A 26,686-nucleotide genomic window follows, 5' to 3' on the forward strand; every position below is an offset into this window, starting at 1 on the left:
AAATTTCTAATATGTATTACAGAACGTATGTGTGATGGGATGACTGTTTCCAAAACACGATTGGAAAAATTTTGCTCGATAAAAAAAAATCCTGAAGTTACCTCTAAAATATCATATAAATGCTCATTACAACCGTATTTTACGATAGTAATTCGTATAAAATCACAAGTACATAGGCATTTACCTTCTCGATTTCGTGACTGTTTTAGATTTAGAAAATACTAAATATTTTCATTCATTTTTTGATAAAAATGTGAATGGCGCTTACGATTTTTAGTTTCGAGCACGTTGATTCCATACTAAACGCGGACCCCCTCACCGCTTACCTCAGGCCCGAATAGCTGAATTTTCGCTGACCGCCTAACCCCCCTTAAGTATGACGTTAATGTATCTAGTAATAAGAAGTAAATAAAAACCTATAAAGATTTTTATTTACTTCTTATTGTAATTTGATAGATTCAGTTCTTCTTTACAATTTTCTCTGGATAATATAAATATGTTCAATAAACAAAAGTAAAACTATATCATGTTGTTTCATTTAATATTTGGTTAAACAAAGTCACTTGAAGTCTATTTTCTATAAAAACTTGTATTTTTTAGTCAACGTGAAAATTATATTATGATCAATGTAATGTGTGAAAAAAGCAAATTTACAAGAAAAAAATGCTTTTATTACCGATCGTGAGTGACTTTTCCGTCCTGTTGCTTTGAAAAGAAAAGTTAGATTATGACGTATTAGCGTTCCGCAGGAAGCTCGAAAAAGCTCTAAAATTAAACTTCGGAAACAAGATATCGATAATTATTGCAACAAAAGATTTTGATTTATTATGTAATTCATCACAATTGATTGAATTTCATTTAATGTGTGACATAGATAAACTTTTTATAAAAAAAATGTCTTGTCAGTCCGTTTATATACCTAGGTATTGTGTTAATATAAAAATATTATACTCAAAAGAACCTTGAGAAATCTTAAAAACAAATTCAATTAGTCGATGTAGTTGTTAGATTGAACAGTTTGACTTACTGGCTATGAAAAGGTTCGAATTCGGTGGTTTATCAATTCTTTCAAATCTTTATTCCTAAATTCGATTTCCAAGCAAAACCTACGGAACTTTAATTAATCTATCAAGAACACACTTGTCCAGTTTTTATTATTCATTTTATTGAACGTCTGCTGGCAACATATTCAAAAATAATCGCGTCTATTTTAAATTCATGCGTGACGTACGTTCGGTATGCGAACGAATAATGATATTTTTGCTTTATCGTCTACGGCGTTTCTTCCATTATTACTCGAAAATACTGCAAAATTTAAGGAATTCTTTATTTATTTATCTCAGAATAAATTAAGGATTTATTTTCAATGCATCTTTTGGTTACCTTTATGAATACGAGACTTGTATCTCTACGTTGTATCTACGGACTATCTAATTCATTACATTGATAAATATTATATTATATAAACTGACTGTTTAGGTACTTACAGTTATAATGAGCTTGTTTTAAGGCAAGGAATATTTAATTTTTATCGTGTAAAGATTGCTAAAGTAGGTACAATTCGACTTTTTACTGAACTCATCCCCACTTTTCTATAACACATAGTTTCATGAATGAGGAGGAAAAGGAAAAAGAATAATCATGTTTTTATTAACGTCGTAGACAACAAGTGTTTAACTGATTGTCAGAATTTCTCAAGTCTTTGAATGATGAACTATGGACATAGTATAGCTTTTGTTCCCATAAACTTACGTGAAAATAGAGTTAGAATTAATTTATGTTGATTACCTACATATTTTATTTACTTTGAGTAGGAATTAAAAATCTAACTCGTGAAGATTATTCATTAAAAAGAAAAACAGCAGGGTAAAACAAAAACACAAAAATTACTCAAAAATTTATTTTCATTAAAATATTGTTTAAGCTTAATGTGTTCTTTACAAACAGTAAAAACAATAATTTATTACAAAATACGTCATTAATTCTATTACAATTATTTGTGCGTTATTCAATACTTGCACTAAACTAAATAAATCTAATAATCTCAATACAATAAAAACTAAGAGATTCAACTTTCTAAATTGACAATATTGCTTTAATATTACTTAACGAAAGCTTAACAGTAATGTTTAAAAAAGTATTTGTACATAATAATCTCAAGGCACTTACAATAACAAGGCACCAGTTAATCGAAGTTTAAAAAAAAGACTTATTTACAATTTTACAAAATGCTAGATGGAAGACGTAAATACAAATTTATATACAACCTGTGCGTGTCTTTTACATATGTACTTATATTTCTAATAATAATTAATCAGTCTATATACTTATTAACAACCTTTGATGCACCATGGAAACAACGTATATGAAAATTACAGTTATGTATGAAATATTTTACCATTTGGGCACAATATGTCTTATAAACATTGTATATTTTCTAAAAAAATGTGTGCGTGTACTAGTGTACACAACTTGTGTGTGAAGTGAAACTTCTTTATGACCTTATTTTTCAAAAAATAATTTACTTTATGCAACTTTACAGAAATACGTCGAATCACGCGTGGTAGGGATAAGAAAAAGATGGCGCGTAACGGAAAAATGTCACGCGTAACGAAAAAATGTTACACTAATTTTTTTTCCAGCCCTGATAAAGAAGTTTCACTTCAATAATTACCTACACTGGGAATTATATTTCAATTACAATAATCCGTAAGAAAAAAAAAACATTAAACATTCTAAATGTACTTTACAATTGTACATAATTGGATATTTATAGAAATACTAGCTGCTCCCCGTGGCTCCACTCCTGTTAGTCGTAGCGTGATGATAGCATTCCTCGATAACAAACAAATAAACAAACTCTTCAGCTTTATAATATTAGTATAGATAAACTTGTGCTAGCACGACGTGAAATACAAAATAAATTCATCATTATAATAAAATGTCAACGTTTTTAAAAACCTATAGAAGAAATGTATACAAATTGAATATTTCTGAAAAGTAAACTTAAAAAACTTTGAGTTTACTTGATCATTTTCTAATGTAGTATTTATTTATAGTGTACAAAAGCGTATTATAACATTTATGTAATGTAATCGCTTAATATAAAAGGCGGAAAATTTATTCAAAGACATAACTAGCACCATAGACATATTTTTCAAACAACAATATTGCTAGATGTAAAATTGTACAGAAATTCATTGCATTCAAAATATAACTACACATATTTAATTTCATAAACTATTGTATCATTTGTAAATATTGATTCTCTTCGTAAAACGAAGATAACGAAGTTTGCAAGTCGTTTACAACCATGTTATCCCCGCCTTGTAAAGGATGTGTACTGCTTGACACCATTTCAGAACTTTTCCAATTTTCACAATTTTCCACATATTCTAGTGTCCTTTGATACGTGTCCTGTCGCATGCTGTTCTGTTTTTTCCTGTTGTTTGACGCGTCTATTTGAGATTGGGATATATCCCACACTTGGACGTCACTCGGTTGGTTTTGGCTTCTCAAACTGTTCATACTACAGTCTGTTTGGTCGTTCTTCATTTGGTTCATGGACCTCATCCCGTTGACAGGTTTTTGGCTGCCTGTTGACATGTTTATCGAGTTTTGCATAGATTTCTGCATCTGTTTGTTGTATTGGTTGTATTCCCATTGGTTTCGAGGGTAGAATTGGTTGTATTGGTTATTTTTAGGGGGTGGTGGACCCATAACGTTGTTCACAGAATTGTAGGGAGGTGGTTGGGCGTATTGCACATTTTGATTGTATTGCATGTTCTGCTGTGGACATTGGTTCTCGCAGTAACTATTCATAGCGCCTCTACTCATGTTCCCGCTGTTATCTACGCTCATCATAGATGATCTGGACATTTGCATTGGATGCATCTGGTTATTCTGGTGCACGTAATTCTGGGGATAGTTCATGTTGTATTGGATCTGCGTTTGTGGTATAGGCATTTGTTGCATTTGGTTCTGGTTAAATTGTTGCATCATCGGATATTGCATGTTCTGCTGCGGTATTTGGTTTTGCATTGGGTATGCCTGGTTAAAGTTTTGGTTAGGATACTGTTTGGGAACATTGTTGTAGTTTTTGTTTGGCATCTTGCAGTTTTGTCTCTGATTGTTGTAAGGTGTCATTTGTGGAGTATTTGCGTTCATATTCATCATGACGTTTTGGTTCTGATTTTGAGGAGACGGCATGTTCATGGTCATGTTCGTCATGTTTTGGATCATAGGACTCGTAATAGGGCTTTGAAGCCCTGGGTGCATGGGACTCGGCATGCCATGGCTCATGGGACTCGCCATGTTCATCATGGGACTGTTTAGATTTTGCGACATCGGACTGCCGATGTTATTGTGGCGGGGACTCATCACCATTTGGTTCGGCATTTGGGGACTCATTAAACTCTGCATGCTTTGCGGGCTCATAGCGTTGTGTTGTGGGGACATGACGCTCATGACGCTCTGGGGACTCATCACATTGTACGCACTGGGACTCATAATGTTGGGCATGTTGTGGGGACTCATCACACTCTGGGGACTCATCGTACTGTGAGGTAGACTTTGCGGACTTAACATGCCGTGCGGGAGATTCGTACTCATAGTTGTCTGTACGTTTGTTTTTGTAACTGCTGTCTGCTTTTGAGGTAAGGGGTTGTTCATTCGCATCCTATTGGATTGTTCTGTTTGATTCGCAGTCATGGATTGCAATGATTGTAAGGGATTACTCGGTATCGAAGCTTGACTCGCTGGTGGTCTATTACAATTAAACTCTTTCTCACAATTCTCATTAACAACTTCAGGAATAACTTGTTCCTGCAACGGCGGGTTCTTATCGTCCGGCGTTTTAGCTAAAAGAGAGCCGCTGTTACCAGACATACTAACATCTAATGACCTTAAATCGACTTGTATATCACTTATGTTGAGATCACTACCTATGGCACCAAGATTTTTGAGTAGAGAATCGTCACTAGTGGCGACATCACTGATTTTGTCAGAGGAATTGTTTGCGTTCTGAATGTCTGTGGGTATGTTCTCTTTGGTTGCACTGTCTTCTTCCTTGTCTTCCTTGGAGTCGGTGTTAGCTGGTGCCGTGTCGGTGCCCAATATGGATTGGTTAAGATATTGCATCATTTCGTCTGGTATCACCAGCTTGTTTTCCACCATTTCTCCTTCAGCAACCTGTTGATACAAAATAAAGGATTTAATAATGTTTCATAGCTTAAATGTTTAGTTTATTATTAAATGCAGTTATTAATTATTAACTAATAATAGAAATTGACGTTGATCAATTGTTTTTTTGTTTGTAAAAAAATGTTTAAATTTATATTATACTAGCTTTCAGCCCGCGGCTACGCCTGCGTTTTCAAAGAAAACCCGCATGGTTCCTGTTCCCGTAGGATTTCCGGGATAAAACCTATCCTATGTGTTAATCCAAGTTACCATCTATATGAGTGCTAAATTTCATTGCAATCTGTTCAGTAGAATTTGCGTGAAAGAGTAACAAACACACATACACATCTCCTCACAAACTTTCGCACTTATAATATTAGTAGGAAGGATGCATCAATAAATATTAAAAATTTTAATTTAAAATCTACTTTCTGATCATGAGTAATTTAGAATTTTCTTTTTCGTGATAGTTCTTAAGATTTCTAAATGTATTAGATCTTAAAAAATAATTACCTGTTCCAGGTTAACCTCTTGGTTGGGATGGTGAACTTGTGCAGTGGTGATCACCACGGTGGTGGTGGAGTTGGAGCGGGACTCCTTGTAGTTGACGGCGTCCTGGTCTTCCTCTGTCTTGAACGGGAATGGAACATCACCCTGGGAGAGGAAATTAGAGATATTTGTAATTTTGGAAGAAGTACTGCCAAAAAAGAAAGTCTCTTCTATCTTACTCTAACAAAAAATGTACTAGAGTCATTATTGAAGAAAAATCTATAAATTTTTTAACCTATTTGGAGCTCGATACTGGAATCTCGACCTTTTGAACTCAATTTTTTTATTCGACTTTTAATTATTTAACCTCTTTAAGCTTGGTGTATATTTCACCATACTATCTGCTAATTCCTAGTATTTTTTATCATCTACGTGAACCGACTTTTTATTTTTTTAACTTGGTGTATCTATTACCATATTATCTGCATATTCTAGTATTTATTTTATCTTCTAATAACTCATATTATCTTATAATATCTCATATTATCTGGGTATATCCATAATTTATTTTCTTTTGATATCTGACTACATCTAGTTCTAGGTAATCTACTAACCACATCATCATTACTGCAAGGGTACGGTTGGTACTGCTGGTCGCTCAGGTTGGACTGTTCTGAGAGTCTTCTGGCTTCTTCTTTCACTTGCACGTTGGGGTCCAGCTCTAGGGTTAATTCTTCTGCCCTTACTTCTGTGCAGGTTACTCCACGGAGGAGAACAGCCTGGAAAAATGTAAGGTATATTACTCTAAAATCTAAACTAATATTATAAAGCTGAAGAGTTTGTTTGTTTGAACGAGCTAATCTCAGGAAAGTTCTGGTCCGATTTGAAAAATTCAAACAAACAAAAAAAACTCTTCAGTTTTATAATATTAGAATAAGTAGATGAAGAATTATGTTTTATAAACTATTGCATTCAGAAAGATTTTTTTATTTATTTATACGATGCAATACAAGTTATATGGCCATTTGCCTTATTATTAAATGCTAAACAGAATTTAGATAAACTCTCTTTGTTCTTATGGTACAAAGATTCCAAGCTAATAATTTGGAGATGAAAGTCATATTAATGTAATAATTTATATGAAATATTAAAAAAAATGTTTTATATTTACCTGATTGCCTTGCGAGGTTCTGACTGCCTGTACTGCGGCGAGAGCTGATGATGGAGGCGGCGCGTAACCGACACACGATACTTGACTAGATCTGTGAAAATATTGATTATTGTAGCATTATGGCGGGTAATTTGAAACATTAAGTAAGGCTTTTTGGAATGTTATACTTATTTGCAAAAGCATAACGAGCATGATGTCGAATTCAAAACAACAGTAACATCTACAAAATCACACTTAGCCACATAAAATCTGAGCTAAAACCTCATAGAAGGTTTTGTTATAAAGAAAAAAATAATAAAAATAATGATTATGAATTGACTGATGATGATGAAGAACAATTAAACTAGATTTTTTATGGATTAGATATATTTTATATGGATAGATAATAAATATTGATTTGTTTACTATGTGGTTTACTAGTTGATGTTGAAGAACAAGAGAATGAAAAAGACGATACTGATCAATATATAATATAGATACTGATGATGACAATGATAGTAGTGATGATAAACCAATATCTATACGTAATGATGATGGTAAACAACGATATAATTACAATAATGATGATGAAATTTCTATTGATAACGTTAAGAACATACCTGCGGCTGCTATCAGGCGAGAGCTGATCATACACAGCGGGAGGCGGTCTGCCCGCACCCACCGCGCCCGACACTACGGACGCTTGGCTGCTCTTGCGGGAGATGTCGGATGATCTACAAACAAATATTGGTTATTAAGCTATTGCATAGCTTCTATCGCGGGCCTTGAGCGCGGGGACCGAATCGAGAAATTCCGTAACGGAAAAACCTCACGCTCCCCACTCCGACGGGCGGAGGTGTGGCTTGAAGGCATAGCATGCAATATCTTTACCGCGGCAGTCCCCGAGTGACACACGTCTTTTTTTTTATGGTCTAGGACTTTTAGAAGTTTAGTACCTATTGGGATTATGGATAGTGGTGTGATTAATTTTACTAAAAAATATTGTGTGGTTTTATGAAACCACGGTAAAGTGAAACTTTTTTTCACACTATTTAACTAAAAATTATCGTATTTGTACGATAATTATCGTACGTATCGTGCGTCACGCGACATGCGCTACACAGACCAAAATGTTTGAGACGATGTAATAAAAGTTTCACTTTAATAATTTAAGGACTTTGTTGTAGGAAGATTGTCACTTTATTTATCTTCAAATAGAGTATTGGAGGTATTTTACTAGGGTATTGATTGATGTATCCTTGGGTGGGATTAATTTTGAAAACTTCTAGGCGCAGATAGAACTTTTTAGTAGAGGAAATTGTGATAGCTTCGCGTCACCAATATTCATATAAATAGAAAGTGGATACTCTATAATATAGAAATGGCTATTAGTGTAGGAAATAAATTATACGGATCTTCTGAGCAACTGAACCATGTAGAATTAAGTTACGATAAAATCGGCACTAATTTCAATCATGGTCTTGATTTTTGAAAGAAAAATTTAACAATTTTATTTCTTACGTTATAATGAATAAAATCAATACATTACCTAGCACTGTACAGGCTGCTACCAGAAGAAATTCCAGAATCTCGCCTCGTATTGGGAAGCCCAGTTTTCAATTCTACCGCCACGTTCGTGCTACCGATCTCCGTTCTACCGGGCACACCGCCTCCTGGAAACAAATTTAAAATTTTCTTTTAAGATAGCAGCAGAAATTGAAATGAATGAACTGGATGAAAATGATGACATTATTGAGCAAGATGAAAAAAAATGAAAGAGATGAAGTTCATGAAATTCATAAATTTATGAAAATGAAAGTAATGTAATGACCGGTGATGATAAAATTAATGATCTGAATGATATAAATGAAAATGAACTAATTCTTTTTTTCGGCGGTAGGCAGAAAATAAATAAACACGTGTTTTAAATTGCTCCCAAATTTATTTTTAAATAATATTAATAACTTCAACTAAACTATGCTTTAAAGTCCCTAAAATACTCACCTGTACTTTTTCCTTCATAACTACATAAAAAGAGCTCTTAAATAATACAATCTCAACTATATTATATAAACTTCACTTCACTTCTAATTTGTCACTATGGAGTCTATTAAACAATCTGTTGCTCAATTGTCTGAGACATTTAATAAGCGTATGATGGAGTTCCAAAACGATCTGCAGAAGACCAGCACTACTTCATCCTTGGCTAGTCCTCCATCAAGACTTGCATCAGATTTCACTGCTTTCCGTGCGTTCGTTGTCACCTCGCTTCAGTGTCTGCAGGCTCAAGTTGATGCTCTGACTCAATTGCACGACAACTTGGAGATGAAATACAGGCGTAAAATTCTTTTGGTGCACGGAATACCCGAAGGCAAGGACGAAAACTCAACCTCTGTCACCATTGATGCTATATCCAAACACTTAAATGCATCCCAACTGTCTGGTAATGACATCAGCCGCTGCCATCGGATGGGCTCAATAAAGGAAGGCAAACCAAGACCTGTTCTTATCAAATTTCGGGAACTTCAAATGAAACAAAAGATCTGGTCCTCCAAAACAAAGTTCAAGGGTTCGGGTATTACCCTATCTGAATTCTTAACCAAGGGTCGGCATGAAATCTTCATGGCTGCCAGAAATCAGTTTGGAGTGCCCAAGTGCTGGACCAGGGATGGCAGGATCTTTGTTATGGCTGCTGACGGAGTCCGCCACCGTGTGGATAGTATGGGTGATCTCAAGAACATCCCCACCAGTACGGCTGAAAGTAACAAGCCTCATCCAAGTGCTTCAACATCCTCTGGTGACCCTTCTAAACACATCAGGGGTGTGTCACGCTCTAGAAGGCCAACAAGAGCTAAGTAATTGTCCTTACTGGTGTTCGGTTTTATTCAATGTTCAATTTCTCTCACTATTTAAATTATCTTTTCCCTATGACTACCTCATTAATTATTTCAATTAACTTGTTGTTCTTATTGAATCTATCGAATCTATTTCTTTCATCATAACTTATTTTTAATACTGTAAATATGAGGTATTTAAATTGTCTTTTCCCTATGACTACCTCATTAATTATTTCAATTAACTTGTTGTTCTTATTGAATCTATCGAATCTATTTCTTTCATCATAACTTATTTTTAATACTGTAAATAATATGAGGTATTTACAAAATGTTATAATATTTTTGTTTTGTTTGGACTTTGGACTGTCACTTGTTGTTGTTAATTGTTGCTTTATGTCAGCTGTCAAATGTCGTCTGTCATTTGTCATTGCCATATAATATGTTGTTACTACCATAGACTATATTCTATACTCCTTGCTTTAATCGTACTGTTCATTGTTATTTGTTTTTTTTTAAGTTTAAAATTTAATTTTTGAGTTTACTTTATTTTTATTTTGTTAATTAACGGTATATAATATATGCTCTAAATTGTTAAAATTGTAAAGGTGGGTACAAGGTAACCAAGCGTGAACTTGCATAAAATAATATTTGCATAATAAATTTTAATCTATATTATAATAATAATTATTATTATTATTTTTATATATATTATAATAAATTGTAGTATATAACTTATTTATTATTTATATATATATACACATTTTATTTATTTATATTTAAATGTCAGTCGATACAAATTTGAATATTATTGATGATCTTTTCTCACACTGGTCCAATTCATCTCTCAGTAGTGATGATAGTTTTCACAGTGCTATTTCCCCTCCTTTAGATGCTACCCTTGACTCCTTTTTCAACAAAGTCCCTAAAAACTTTAATACCATCCATATTAATGCGCAAAGTATTCCGGCACATTATCCCGACATGCTTTCATCGTTTATATCAAGTAATATCCATGCCATCCTTGTATCAGAATCCTGGCTCAAGCCGTGTCATTCCTCTTCAGCTTATTCTCTCCCCGGCTTTCACCTTATACGCAATGATCGTGTTGGCAAGGGCGGTGGTGGAGTAGCTATCTATCTTCGCTCTCACATTCCCTTTAAATTAGTTTGCTCTTCCTCTCAACCTCCTCCTGCCTCTTCCACTGAACATCTCCTTATTGAAGTCCTTTTGCCGCAAGCTAAAATCCTTCTTGGTGTTTTTTATTGTCCTTCTCTCTCCATAGATTACTTTTCCTCCTTCGAAACCCTTGTAGATTACCTCTCTCCCCAATATGAGCATTTAATTTTCATGGGTGATTTCAACACTTGTCTGCTTAAAGGTGATAGCCGTAGTAATAAGCTGCTTTCCATCCTGAATTCCCACAATCTCCATCCCCTTTCCTCAAATCCAACTCACTACTTTCCTGGCTGCAATCCTTCACTACTTGACCTAATGATAGTCTCCTTACCCAACTTCATATCCAAGCATGGTCAGTGTTCAGCCGATGCTTTTTCCTTTCATGACCTCATTTACCTTTCCTACAAGCTCCATTCTCCGAAACTTAAACCGTCTACCATTTTGCTGCGTAATTTTGGGGGAATGGACGTGAATTTGCTTCGCTGCGATGCGCAAAACATTAGATGGGAAGAGGTGTTCGATGCGCAGTCTATAGATGAGAAAGTCTCCTTATTCAACGCATTTGTTTTAAATCTATACGACAAATTTGCGCCACTCCGACCTGTCAAAAAGAAGCACACACCGGCACCTTGGCTTACTCCGGAATTAAAATCTCTTTCCTTAAAAAGAGACCGTGCCAAGTCTAAGTTAAAAACCGCACAAACGGATGAAGCGCGGGCAAAGTACAATAGGATACGTAATCGTTGCAATGTATTGTGTAGAGACGCTCAGCGACGCCATATCCACAAATCCCTTGAGAGCGGTGATTCAGGTACAAATTGGAAATTTCTGAAAAGCTTGGGGATTGGTAAAGAGTCTAATGCTTTTCCTAATACTATCGATATAAGCCAGCTCAATATGCACTTTACATCATCCTCCTCGCTTGACCCCAATATGAAACACCGTACTCTCAAAAACCTCTCCACCTTTCCTACCCCTGCTTATCCTCCTTTCCTTTTTAAGCAAGTCTCCGAACGGGATGTTAAGAAACACATATTGTCCATCTCATCAAATGCTGTTGGCTGTGACCTTGTTAGCCGTACTATGATAATTCCCATCCTTGATATCATTATTCCCTCCCTTACTCACATTCTGAACTTCTCCATGTCCACCGGTACATTTCCAACTGTTTGGAAAGATGCTCAAGTCATCCCTTTACCCAAAAAATCCAACCCAAATTCCTTTTCTGATTTCCGTCCAATTTCCATATTACCTTTCCTATCCAAAGTCCTTGAACGTATAATACATCAGCAACTTACCTCTTTCCTGAACAAACATAATATCCTTAGTGATTTCCAATCCGGATTCCGTCCCGGTCATAGTACGACTACAGCCCTGGTCAAGGTTACTGACGATATTCGTGCTGGTATGGACAATAAGCAGCTCACAGTACTTACTCTTTTAGATTTCAGCAACGCTTTCACAACTGTGGACTTTGACGTACTGCTGGGTCTGCTGCGTGTACTTAACATTTCTCCTTCCGTAATTGACTGGTTCCATTCCTACCTGCACGGCCGGAGGCAGCGTATCTTGGTGGATACTAAGTACTCATCTTGGTGTGCGGTCTCTGCCGGTGTGCCTCAGGGCGGCGTTTTGTCTCCTCTCCTCTTTTCCATCTTCATTAACTCCTTATGTTCCCGGCTGACGTCTCTGTACCATATGTATGCTGACGACTTACAGATTTACACCCAGTCCTCCCTTGCTGACTTACCTATGGCTATCCATTTTTCTAATTCCGAATTAGCTAACATAACCAGCTGGTGTAACGAATTTGGACTAAAACTCAACCCAGCTAAAAGCAATGTCATCATCATCGGTAGTCCTTATCTTATTTCGGAAATTGACTGGGGTATCTTACCAAACATCAAAATCGGTGACATTGTTATACCTTACAAAACGGTAGTTAGAAACTTAGGTGTGTTATTTGACCAAACCTTGTCCTGGTCTCACCATATTCAGGAATTAAGCCGTAGGATCTATGCTGCTTCTGCCACGCTCCGGCGGCTTCGTAACTTCTTGCCTATTCCTACCAAAATTACGCTAGCGCAATCCCTTCTCCTTCCTATACTTGATTACGCAGATGCATGTTTTCCTGATTTAGCAGTCGAGCATCTTGATAAACTTGAGCGTCTCCAAAATTTCTGTATTAGATTTATTTTCGGCCTTCGAAAATATGACCACGTTTCTTCTTTCAGGAAAAGGCTCAAGTGGCTCCCTATCCGACTTCGCCGGGATCTACACTATTTGCAACTACTGTTCCGTATCCTTTTTAACCCCTCCGCACCCTCCTACCTCAAGTCCAATTTTTCCTTCTTGCACAGTGAAAGCTACTCACTTCGCTCTGAGGATAGACTCATCTTGCGTGTTCCAAGCCGACGCACAAATTTTTATGGCAAGTCTTTCGCAGCGATATCAGTCAATTTATGGAACTCTCTGCCATTAAATATTCGTCAAGCCCAGACCCCTTCGGGTTTTAAAAAACTTGTGCGACAACATTTTCTTTCCGCTTCTGATCCGGACCAGTAATATCTTTTTAACTTTTTTATTTTTCTTTTATATTTTCATTATGTTTCAATATGTACGTGGTATCTGTATTAGATATAGATGGTATTCGTATAATAATTTTATCTTATTCAATATCAGTGTGTTTCCTTCTAAGTAGATATATATTTATTTATGTATATTATATAATATGTAATTGGTATGTATATCTGTTTATTTTATTTATGTATATATAGGTATATATATATATATATATATATATCTATATAGATATCTCCATGGGCACTATGTTGATCAAACGTGCCATATAGTTAGTAATTATTTGATCCGTTTTCACTTGTTGATCCGGTTGGTTTTTGTGGATCCATTGCCACATCACCGTCCGTATGTGGATCCGAACGGAGCCACAAGTGTCACCATCAGTAATAATAATAATTACGTGCTTTTTATACAAATCCACCTTTTTTGCGTTTTAGCTCTTGTTGATCCGATTCAAATGAGCCAATCAGAGCCCACCGAGCTCAGCCATTGGTCGCTTGCGGCCTTGGCCATTTGAAGGTTTAAAGACATTTATTCCCGTTATAGAAACGTATGTTGCCGTTCGCCTTCCATAATTTGTTCGGATCTTCGGGAGGGCAAGATATCTAGCTCGTCTATTAGGATAGTGGCGATTTGATGTTGAGATTATAATATTTGTATTTATGTTTTTATGTAGCGCTTTGCGAATGAACATACACGTATTATAAAAGTATAATTGTTTTAAATTCATTATTTTAGTGTCGTCGTAGATTTTATTTGTAGAAGTTAAAAAAGGATAGTTAAAGATAGTTTTAATGAATTTATTTTGTAAAATTTGGAGTGGTGCTAATTTATTTTTGTAAGCACTTCCCCATACTTCTATTAAATACATTAGGTGCGGCTTTACTAACGTGTTGTAGATGGTGTGGCGTAATTTATGAGGAATGCAAGAAGTAATATTACGCAACGATCTAAGAAGTGCTGATAATTTATTTTTTAGGTGGTCGATGTGATAATTCCATTTCAGAGAGCTGCCGATTCGCAAACCTAGGTATTTCTCGTGGGTTTTATGTTCTAATACAACACCGTTAATTTTAAGTGGAGCGTGTGGTGGAATAATTTTGTTATGACTTATGAGCTTTGAATTTAGATATATTTATTTTTAGTAGATTGCATTGAAACCATTTATTTAATTCATTTTGTGCTTGTGCTATCATGTCATGTATAGAGGGAACAAAATAAAACAGACAAGTGTCATCCGCATAAAGTGTTAGGTGACCATTTAGCTTTAAATCTTGTAATTTATTAATATAAATTAAAAAAAGCAATGGGCCTAGAATCGAACCTTGTGGTATGCCACATGTAATTGGTAAGGGAATGCTATCGTGGTTATCTATTTTAACTATTTGTGAAATATTTATCGATTTTTTAAATATGATTTCAGCATATCTAGTGCTTTACCATTAATGTTAATGGATGTTAATTTCTTTATTAAAAGTTCGTGAGAAACGGTATCGAAGGCCTTTTGTAGGTCAATAAACACTCCCAAAATTATATTGTTTGCGTCAATGTTCTGTTTTATTTTAATAGTTAGGTCCATAGTCGCTGACAGAGACTTTTTGGCTTAAATCCGTATTGACGCACTGAAATAAAATTAAATGAGTCTAAATATTTTTCTAATCTCGTGTGTAAAATCTTCTCCAATATTTTTGATAATACTGGCAAATCTGAAATTGGCCTATAGTTACCAGGTTCAAATTTTGAGCCACTCTTATAGATAGGAGTTACCTTCGCTATTTTTAACGAGTCCGGAAAACGTCTTTGAATTATGGCTTGGTTAAAACAGTCGCTTAAGGTATTATTAATTTTTCTTTGATGCATTTAATTGCTTTTGTAGTAATACCATCAAGACCTGTACTACAGTTTGAAGTAAGTTTTAAGCTTATTTATAATTATATATTTTTACTGGCTTCGGTAGGTCTGAACTTATTAGTGAGGTAATTTTTAAAATTTCGTAGTTGTCTTTAGATTTTCTCTCCTCTGAGTTATAAGATGTCAATGCTGGGAAACCAGCAAAAATTACATTTTTTTTGCGGCTCTTTCTGTCCCGTAGTTCCTTGATTAAGTTTTAATTTATATGAAGTTGATTTTTAGACGTAAAACCCGATGGGTCGGCTCATGGCTGACTGATTTATTGATTGAAGATTTAATTACAGTAATTTTATTTTACTCTCACCCTGGTTTATGTGGGATTCTAATTGAGAAATAGTACTCTTCAATATGTTTTGTTCAGTAATTATTAATTATCATACATGCTGATGACTTAATTTCAATGATTTGATTCGTATTTTGGCGAATTAAATTCAAAGATTGTTCGTTGGACGATTTAATTTCGGTAATTTGTGTTTTTACCTCAGAAAAGTTTTCATGAGTTTTGTTTACTATTTGTTCATTTGAGCATACATATTTTTCAAGTAATGTACTAATACGGCTCAACTCCGACCGAATATCCTTCATATCATCACTAAATCTGCAATCTTGTTCTAGCGGTTGTTTCCGTTTTCTGTAAGTAATTTGAGTATTAGTTGGCGTAGAACTCGTAGAAAACGAACTTAGCTTCGATAGATCGGGATGCGATCCACCGGCAGTACACACTGCACCACTGCTCGTTAAACGTGTTGGCGATCTGCGTACACTCATATTTACTCCGTAATGGATAATTTGTGCAGGAATATGAGTCGTCATTTGTTTGACCTAAATCTAATATTTTAATTATTTTATCAGATTGATATCAGAATCAGGGCATAGGCGAACGCTACACGTCAATAAATATTATGATAATTATCTTGATATTTACTGATGATTCAAGAGGTAGATTGTTATTTGTAGGGTGCATACTACACCCATGTTCAGAGTCTTGGTCATCGCCGCAAAATTGCCAGTCTTTCGGTGTTCTATCGCCTACACTTCGGAGAATGTGCAACTGAATTATACAGCCTCATCCCTGCTTCTCCTTTTTTCCAACGAACATCTAGGCGCACGGCAGGATACCATCCCTACTTAGTGGAACTTCTAGTGCGAACTGCAAAGGAGTGGAATTCCCTGCCGGCATCTGTCTTTCCGGAAAATTACAACCTGGGTTCCTTCAAGAGACGAGTTAATAGGCACCTTCTAGGTAGACGTGACTTACCATCTTAGACTGCGTTACCGCTTTCCATCAGGTGGTACTGCGGTCAAACGTCCGCCTATCACAAATTAAAAAAAAAAAAAATACTACTTGAGAATTATCACCGTCACTGTATGACGAAAGGTTCGTCCAAATATCTATCTTTTTAGGGTTCCGAATTTTTAGTTTCACAACGTTTTCTATAAGTTTCAATTGAATTACGGTCGACTTCTTCAACTTCCATAAAACTCAGGAGATTTTTTGTTAGCCCTAATTTCATATCCCCATGTCAATGTCATGCAAGTGCATATAAATGGAACAGATCAACATACGACTTATGATTTGGTATATAAAACGGGGTCAAGAAGTGTTTGAGCATTTCAAAATTTGAACCGTTACGGAGTCGAGTTCGTCTAGTCTAGGCGGATTTAGCAATGTATGGAACATTACATAACTATAATATGTTTGTGTACGGAGCCAACAAATACTGTAGGGTTTACGAAAAATAATCTATGTTACTTAATATACAGTTTCGTTTTGTCAGATCAAATAAAGCTGTAATTTTGATAATATAAATGGATCTGATCAACATACGACTTTGGATTTGGTATATAAAACGGAGCCAACAAGTGTTTATGGGTTTCTGATTTTCGGCCGTTACGGAGTCGATTCAGTTCGAGATCTTAGCAATAAAAATGTTGAGTACATCAATTTCTCCATGAATATGTTTGGCAACGTCGCCCAAAAATTTGCGCCGTTGCCACTCCGGGCAAGATCTATGCAACCGGAGTCGAGTAATAAGGGGGAAAAGGTGGAGTAAAGAATGCACGGCAGTCGGGCTGGATCAACTTAGTGCCCAAGTTGGTATTTATATATTTATATATTGTGTATGTATATGTATAGTATATGTGATATTGTATATAGACATGTATTATTTTAAGGTGGATACATTATTATTATTATTTTTTTTGTTTTTTTGCTATTAATTATTATTTTTTCTGTTCTCGTCCCGCCAATAGTGATCATTTTGCTTGTTTACCTTTTACCGTGGTTGCCTGGAAGAGATCACTATTAAGTGATAAGGCCGCCAAAATAGTTGTACTCTGTTCTATATGTAAGTAGTTCTAAGGTTTCCTATCTGTACAACTATTAAAGAGTTAAATAAATAAATAAATAAATAATAATTCATTAAGATAAGGAAGTGGATACATATAAGGAAATAAATGAAAGTGATAAAATTGACGAACTAGATAAAGTTAAACAAATTGATAGTAAACATGAAATGTACAAAATAAAATATATTATCTAGGTTAATTTCATTACGTAAAATTTATTTTTGTAGCTGACGTATTGTATTGGGAAGGCACAGACTCCTGAAACACAGCGAAAGCTATATTGGGAGTCTGGGGTCTATATTTTGATGTAAGGAACCTTGTTCAATAATGATTTTTATTTTATTTTTTTTTTGGATATAAAGCCGTGTACTCACCGACGTCGGGCTGCAGCGGCACGAAGCGCGCCAACGGCAGCTTGTGCAAGCGCGGCGCATGTGCGGCGTGTGCGGCGTGTGCGGCGTGTGCGGCGTGTGCGCGCGGAGAGCCGATAGCCACCATAGCGCGCAGCATTAGAGGGAGTTGCCCTACTTCCCCTACTACTTCGCCTTCCACCTGGAATAGGGATAGGATTTATATGGTTGAAGCGTTGACGTTCCATATGTATCATAACTAAACTCACAAATTACAATGGCTTATTATAGGGTCAACAAAAACGGGAACGCCGTTCATTTTTGCCTTATTGAGTGGAATTAATGTCAAAGTCTTGTGTGTCACTAATTTGAAAACTCTGCCTCATACAGAAAGGCAGAGTTTTGCTTGGACCATTTTTGAGTGATAGGTATTGTGATGTTTTTTGTTTATTTACGTTGATTTGTTAAAGTGATGAAAGTGCATCATTTCTACATCTACAAAAAGTTTGTCTCTGAGTTTTATATCTGCTAAGTATAATAAATAGTTAATAACTACAGAATTGAATTAAACACTCAGCGAAATAATAGTTACATGTGCAATTGGAATAAAAGATCTACAACTATCAATATCAAGTATAATATAACTTACCTCTCCATCTAGCCTGAAGTAAGGGACGCCATTTTCATCACTAAAGCCTCCAAGGCCAGAACCACCGAAGTCCAATTCACCCCCACATTGCGCTGATAACTGGAAGATAAAATCATTTTTTTCATGAAAATCATAGATAAGTGCACTTAATTTTTCAAAAATATTAATGTAAATGATTCATCGGTTAATTGGGTTACTGTATTTCGGTTAATTAAGTTCCTGTATTGAGATATTGTAGTTCGATTAATTGAGATACTGTAGTTCGATTAATTGAGATAGTGTAGTTCGATTAAGTGAGATAATGTAGTTCGAGTAATTGAGATAATGTATTTCGTTTAATTAAGATAGAGTAGTTCGATTAAGTGAGATAATGTAGTTCGATTAATAGAGATAATGTAGTTCGATTAATTGAGATAATCTAATTCGATTAATTGTGATAATGTAGTTCGATTAAATGAGATACTGTAGTTCGATTAAGTGAGATAATGTAGTTCGATTAATCGAGATACTGTACTTCTATTAATTGTCTAAAATCTACTGTACTTAGATTAAGTGAGATAGTGTAGTTCGATTAATAGAGATAATGTAGTTCGATTGAGATAATGTAGTTCGATTAATTGAGATAATATAGTTCGATTAAGTGAGATACTCTAGTTCGATTAATTGAGATGGCAATGCTACATAAAAAAACCTACCTGATGAGCCGGAGTATGCAGCCCCAAGGGTAGTGGAGATGCTGGACTTTCGCTCTTGACAGACGCGGAAGAGGTGTGCCGCACCCCCAGGGGAGCTCCGCCCTCCTCTGACCGGGGGGAAGATCCAGCTCCCCCTCCACCTGATTCTGCAGAGTCATCACCACGGTTGCAACCTGGAGAAAATGTTTTATGGTTATATTTTTACACGTATTGCTAAATTCAAGATAAGGATATTATGGTATGTTTTATTATTTACGGATGCCATGAAGTGAACATTTATTTGTCAGAATTGGAAGAAATAGTAGACGAAGTTTTAGCAGATCAGCTGTAAATTGACATCTAAATACGTATGATAAAAGTATTTCTTTCTAGAATAGATATTTAACAACATATTATTGTAAAGAGAAAAGCCATTGTGACCAGTTTTATTTTGTCCACAGACAACTTACCCTTATGCTTTTTACTGGCATAAAACTCGGCTCCATGGACTGTCTTCACGTGTTTTCTAAGTGATGAGGGGTCGGTGTACCTCTTTGTGCAACCAGGCGCTTTACATACATATGGTTTCTGAAATTAAAATGAAAATATTAAACTCTGATAATTTAATCATCATCTACCGGTATTCTTTCCTACTTTTGGTTGATAGAAATATGTGTATACTAGCGGTACTCCCCGGATTCGCTCGTACTACAATTAATATTATGTATGTATTATAAAAAAAATTAACGAAATCGGTTCAGCCGTTCTCGAGTTATGCGCTTACCAACACTTTTTGCGATTCATTTTTATGAGTAGAATATTTTTTAAGTGGAATTTTGCAGTGAAGAAGTTATTTAGTTCAAAAACTTTATTTCTTCATAATTTAATCGGATATCAACTTACCTCATTACTATGTGTTCTATTTTGATGTTTAGCCCTATCACTTGCATTGGAAAAGGCTTTCGCGCATCCGGGATACTCGCAAGTGTAGGGCTTTTCCCCGGTGTGGCTCCGTAAGTGAGTCTTCAAGTTTTCTAGGCGAGAGTACGCTTTACAGCAACCTTCGAACTGAAATAATAAGAATTACATTATATATTTACACTAGGTATACGTTTTTGTATACTATGTTTTTCTTTTAACATAGACCAGGAATTGAATCCAGGACATCGCAGTTTCATACTCCTGTGCAAACCACAGCACTAAAAGGTGGTGATCAAAATTAGAAAGGTGAAAGTATAGCGATTAGGTATTGTCTATACTTTACGACACAGTATAGAATCTACATGATACCCGATTCACCAAATCGAAGTTTGTCAATGGATACAACTACATACATCTTACTGTAAATAGTATAGTTGTCATAGTTATTATTCACATATAAATAAAAGAAAAGAGAAGAAGATATTTCATATTACTTTTGAGCCATAATGCCTTTATCTGCCACCCTTTTTATTTTTTCTTTTTAGTTAGTTGTAAATATTATAATTAACTAGCTGCGCTTCGCGGTTTCACCCGCGTGTCTCCGCTCCTGTTGGTCTTAGCGTAATGATATTTATAGCCTATAGCCTTCCTCGATTATAATCTATCATTGAAAGAATTTTTCAAATCAGACCAGTAGTTCCCGAGATAAGCGCGTTCAAACAAACAAACTCTTCAGCTTTACAATATTATTTAAATAAGATATTCTACTCACTGTACACTTATGCGGTTTCTCCCCAGTATGTCTGCGCATATGCACGACCAGCATGTACTGAGCTTTGAACGGTTTCTCATCTCTAGAGCATCCAACCCAGCGGCAGACGAACGCCTTCTTACTGGCGTGGATGTGGTCTGTGTTAATGTGCTTTACAAGATCATCCTGGGTTGGGAACTCTAGTTTGCATTCCACCTGGAATATGGTTAAGGATTCTTTGTAATTCAAATTGTGGAGAAATCTTACAGGGTCCTTTAATATTGTGAAAGATTAGGATAAATTCCTGTTATGACAGAAAAATGACCGATTCCATATCTTCGGGAGTTCTGTTTAGTTTTTTTTTTTCGGTTAATACTTCAGAAATCTTCGACCATTTAGGCCAAATATTGAACTTATTGGCTTCAGGGAAAATATCAGCAAATGGTGAAACTTATTGAATTTCCTATATGAGACTAAATCATTTGGTCAGCTAAGAGCTAGTTTAAATTATAAAGAATTAGCTATTAATAAGCATTTCATTTTCACAAATTGGAGAAATTTATGACAATTCATAAGCTTTTAGTTAAGTATGTGAGAAATTTTCCATATTCAGAAAATGATTGAGCGATTCACAATTCTAATTTTGCTTACTTCATTTTATTCTAGAACACTTACCCAATGACAATTAGTTTCAATAAAATCTCCTGGTTCGTCTTTAGAGTCCAATCCATCATGTACAGTGCTTTCGGCGGCTGCGCTCAGCGGCTTGTTGCTGTGCATACTGTCTCTATGGGACATTAGGCTTTGGGGCGATTTGCGCTGATTTAGCGCTGTTGAAGCGCTGAAATGGAAAATAATTTGTTAATCTTGTAGTTAGTACGCGTATATAATAATGGACATCAATTTTCTGACATCAACTAATATCGGTATGTGTTGTAGAGCAAACTCAATATAATCGCTGGGAACCATAAGGCTATTTTAGGCTTCATGTAACTAGCAATGAGATATTATACGATCTTAATCGTAAAATCATTGCTAGTTTAAAATAGATCTATTAAAAAAAGCTTGCAAGTTGCAGTAACTATTTTCCTACATTTCATTTCAGCCTATTCTTCCTGTTGCGTAAATTTTGGTATCAAACAGTGCAAATTGCCCAACTCATCATTATATGCACGATATGAATTATCAAAATTATTTTAGAATATATTTTATAATCCATATTCGGCTTCTTTTCCATTCCCTGCCCAAATTTATGTCAAGAAGATGTGTTTAAAACACATCGTCGATTATTCTACCTAAACATCTTTCTCTTACCTATCAGCTTCCATAACACTAGTGACTTCCTGCTGCTGCATGTGCGGTGGGGTGCTGTCCAGCCCCAGGCCCGGTCGGACGTCCACTGGAGCCCCTATGAGAAGCTGGGTTGGTGATGATATGTGAGATCTGTAGGAAAAAGATTTGGTTTTAGTGGGGAGGTAAAAGGTTATTTTTTTAAATTAGATATATTACTATCGAGATGACAATACATACTATTTTTAATGTATTTGGTATACTAAGCAACAGGTGAAATGTAATTAATTCATAATATAAAAGAAAAAGAATAACATTCAATGTGGTATTCGTATTCATACATACTAAAACACTTTCGACACATCTGTAGTGTAACAACAAAATAAGGTACATAATATACTTTGAAGGTTTTCTTTCTTCGTACCCATCACTGAACACTACGAAGTTGAATTTTCATATTTACCCACAGCCCAAATAGCCTAAATTCCCAACTCACCGATGAATACCAGCAACAAGATGCGCGTGTGCCGCATGATGCGCAGCCGCAGCGGCCGCCTGCTGGTGCGCGGGGTCCAGCAGCACCCCCGCGGGCAGCACCCCGCTCCCCCCCACACCTCCTCTCGCAAGGAGCTGCTGCGCGAGCGACGCGTGCGATAGGGATAGTGCGGGGGATATTGCACCTGGAGAATGTAGTTAACACTTAATTTATTTATTTAAACTCTTTATTGTGCTGCCAAAATACAAACAAAACGTATTCTAAAAGAAAAAAACAGCACAGAAGGCGGCTTAATGCTACAGGCAACTATGTACTTACAGAAAAAGTCAGATTTTGGAGGCTTATAACATATAAGTGCTCTCTTTCAGACAACCAGCAGATTTATATTCGCATGATTTTAATTTAAGTTGAAAAAGTGCTGTCTTTTGCTTTATCTTTTGAATTTAAAAGATGAAAATGAGGATGAGGATGAAGATGGGGATGAGGATGAAGATAGGGATGAGGATGAAGATGATGATGAAGAAGGAGATGAACGTGAACATGATTACGAAAATGAAAATGAAATAAGTTTTTTGAAACATAAAATACAAAGTCATCTTTCATTATTTACCATGCACACATCAACCTTAATATGAGAATAGACAAACATACAGCCATATTTACCAGCGCTAAGATGGCCATAGCTTCCCGTGGACGCTGCAGAGGGTGCTCTAACTGCCAGGCTGGCTGGAGACGCTCTGATTACTGCAGCCAGGTCCAGGGACTCAGCGGAGTAGGGACTCCAGGATACTGCCCGTTTTCGATTGGCTGATGCACTTATAGCGCCCCCGGAAAGCCGGAGACGGTTTGGTGATGCTATTCTTGAACCTGGAGGAAAATATTAAGAACATATTAATGATAATAAGTAATCAATATCGTAAAATATATCATAGGAAGGTCCATTTATTTCTAAATTTATTTTGTGCAGTCGTGGAGAACAAAAACAACTTCTGATTTTGTCTTTGATTCAAAAAGTTTTGTTAGCAACAATAAAAAGATTACAATACTAAGAAAGAAATTTATAAAAATAGATAATCAAAATACAACTAGATGAAATATCGATTTCACCCGGCTACTAAAACAACAGCTAAACAATAAAAAAAAACTAGTATTTTCTACATTATATTAAACAATAATTAATGATGTCAGTAGAATAAAAATAAACAATTTTCCTTACCTTCTAAACTAAGTTGAAAATCTTGACTTGCAAGCGTACTGCCCGCGTGTAGCTCTGGATGAAGACTACGTGCTGCACTCAGGTATTCAAGACCTGGGTTAAAAATAATAATTAAATCTTAGATTAAGGATTGTTTGGTTACACGATTAAATAATCGTATTATTACGGTTTAATTAAAAGTAGTAAAATAATTATTAGGTATAATAATAATATCGTAACAACACTTTCAAACTACTCTAAGATAAATTTCACAAAAAAAAAGTAATCTACTGGCCAACAAAAAAAGCAATTTTTAAATTTCGAACAAAGTTTGCCGCCTGTTTCTACAACAGATTATTAAATGCATAAATTCCTAGAAGCTAGCACAGACTATCCAATGGCTCATTGAGATGTCAAAATCGTATATAAAGTGCTACCTATTCTACGCAGCTGGCGTTTAATGACTTGATTATGCAAATATGTATTATTTTGTTTGGCTACTTATGTAGTTTAAGATCTAGTCGTAAAAAGTAAGATTAACTTTTATTGGTTACTATTTTAGACGGTATAAAAGTCTTTGGCTATTCGATGTTGTTGTATTCCAAATTTAAATCAACTTTTCTTACTTCTAAAGTTTTCTTAGAAACGTAAATATATTAAACATAAGTATTTTAAACCTATTTTATGAATCTACATATAAACAGGTAAGCTCTCAGAGAGCGAGATTAATCACAGCATAATTACGGTAATTTGCATATAATTTTAAAAAATTATGTTGGTATTGGGTACCTTAACCCGAACCTAAACGTTTAGGAGTCAGAGTTTCTAAAACAAAATAAAACTAATGTTTTAGCAAGTTTAAATATATTAACTTGCCGTTTTAGATAATGAGGTTGGGTTGGTAAAATCTATACTAATACATACGTAGTATATTATTATTAGTCTGTGCTAATACTTATAAACTAAAGAGTTTGTTTGTTTGCTTGAACGCGCTAATCTCTGGAACTACGGATCCGATTTGAAAAATTATTTCACTACAATATAAATATATATATAAATCATCGCGCAATAGGAACGGAGCAATGCGAATGAAACCGCGGGGCGAGTATTTGCGGACGTCAAGGTTGCATACAACAGCGAAACTATACAAAATGCGTATATAATTTTATTTTTAAAATGTCCCGAAACTTATCATCGTTATTAAAGACATCGATATTAAAATGTCAGCATTTATAGGTTATTTATGGTTCATCTCCTGCACTATAATCCGCGAGAGATACAAGCCATATACGTGTATCCTAATTGGCGGAAATTTATACAAAACTTTGTTTTTACAGCCCAATTTAAATTCTACATTATATATTGTAAATTAAATTGTTAAGAGTATAAAATGTTTCGTGTTATGTTGTTGAATTTCTGTTTTATTTGTGATCATAAGCGTCATAGATTTTGAAAATACAAACATGCATTTATAACAGCGTGTTATCCATGATATTATGATAATAATCATAGTTATAAATTGCCATCTCGTATATTATTCAATGTTAATAATCATACTTAAATACAATCGCGTTTATCTATCTATCTTTTACATAACGAATAGATATTAATCTCGAAGCTCAGCAAAAAACGCACACGACTTCGCAATATATTAAACTAACATGATTATTTAGTTATTAATCAAGTATAACGCGCAGCACATTATAATTACATGCCTTACGATTTCGCAAAACAAACACGCGCGAGCAAAAAAAGGAAACGTCTTGATTTGTTGATCGTACGAGGCGTTCACCAAAATAATGGGTTGTAGGCGTTAGGGACCACCAATTTAGCCGACACTCGGCTGGTCCACGATTCCCAAAACCACTCAAAATATCGCATGTGGTCCCCGTTTGACGCGCCGCGCTCCCAAAATTTTTATGTCTTCATTCCCCGTGAGAACAATCATCGATATCGATAAAAACACACGCGAACCTCGACTCGAATTCCGCCGATGGTCACCCTTGCGACATTCGGCAGACGTCCACAAAAAACTCGTTCGAAATCCGAATTCTCTGGTCTATGCGTCCTTTTTTCGAATCGAGCGGGCGATTAAATCGATTCAATCGTTTTTTGTTTATCGATTATTCGAGTATCGATTGAGGCGGCGCTCGTCTGATGTATTAATTTTTATTGTCTCCGATCGGGCGTAAAATTAGTCGATGTGGACATCTAGTATGCGGTTTGTGTGTCTGTGTGGGTGACATTTAAATGAGCCGCGTAAATCATGTTCGGTTTGCGGCGAGATGAAGGTGCAACCTTCGTATTTAAATATATTGAGTCGGTCAAATTTGAATTTTTATTACACTTCGGTATTATGAAACGGCAAGCGTTAAAATATCGTTTGTCAGTCTCATTTAAAAATGGATCTATTTAAAAATAATGTCTGTATTGGCTTAGCAATTATTAAGTAATTTCAAGGGAAATTAAACAATAGTTTTCTAAACGTTGAACCTTAGTAAGGACTATATTTAAAGTATATCAAATAGTAATTTTGCATAATAAAAGCAACAGTAAAAGCATAATCACGAAGATTATTTTCAGCCTCAAATTCGCTCACATAAAACAGAATTGCTACCAAATATCATTAAAACATCAAATGTCATAAAACTGATTAGACTGTGTTGTTTAGCAACAGCTAGGGTTGT

General features: G+C 35.4%; 1 protein-coding gene across 2 annotated transcripts in view; it reads right to left on the minus strand.

The window, feature by feature from the left end:
- Positions 1-2,848: 2,848 nt before the first annotated feature.
- LOC123703471 (transcriptional activator cubitus interruptus) overlaps positions 2,849-26,686 on the minus strand; it is a 96,134-nt gene continuing 72,296 nt past the window's right edge. Inside the window, exons 4-20 of one of the 2 annotated variants that reach the window (XM_045651471.1) lie at positions 24,021-24,113; positions 23,456-23,671; positions 22,805-22,988; positions 22,333-22,461; positions 21,694-21,859; positions 21,040-21,234; positions 20,250-20,414; positions 19,817-19,934; positions 19,368-19,540; positions 18,673-18,771; positions 18,048-18,225; positions 8,370-8,493; positions 7,441-7,554; positions 6,842-6,932; positions 6,285-6,449; positions 5,695-5,835; positions 2,849-5,190 (exon numbers count right to left, since the gene is read on the minus strand). In XM_045651471.1, the coding sequence (XP_045507427.1) occupies positions 3,241-5,190; positions 5,695-5,835; positions 6,285-6,449; positions 6,842-6,932; positions 7,441-7,554; positions 8,370-8,493; positions 18,048-18,225; positions 18,673-18,771; positions 19,368-19,540; positions 19,817-19,934; positions 20,250-20,414; positions 21,040-21,234; positions 21,694-21,859; positions 22,333-22,461; positions 22,805-22,988; positions 23,456-23,671; positions 24,021-24,113 (4,301 nt within the window). In that variant the 3' untranslated portion in view covers positions 2,849-3,240. The remainder of the gene's footprint in view (positions 5,191-5,694; positions 5,836-6,284; positions 6,450-6,841; positions 6,933-7,440; positions 7,555-8,369; positions 8,494-18,047; positions 18,226-18,672; positions 18,772-19,367; positions 19,541-19,816; positions 19,935-20,249; positions 20,415-21,039; positions 21,235-21,693; positions 21,860-22,332; positions 22,462-22,804; positions 22,989-23,455; positions 23,672-24,020; positions 24,114-26,686) is intronic. The other variant, XM_045651472.1, reaches the window with a different exon arrangement.

The sequence above is a fragment of the Colias croceus genome, chromosome 26 (assembly GCF_905220415.1).
Source record: "Colias croceus chromosome 26, ilColCroc2.1".
NCBI classification, from domain to species: domain Eukaryota; kingdom Metazoa; phylum Arthropoda; class Insecta; order Lepidoptera; family Pieridae; genus Colias; species Colias croceus.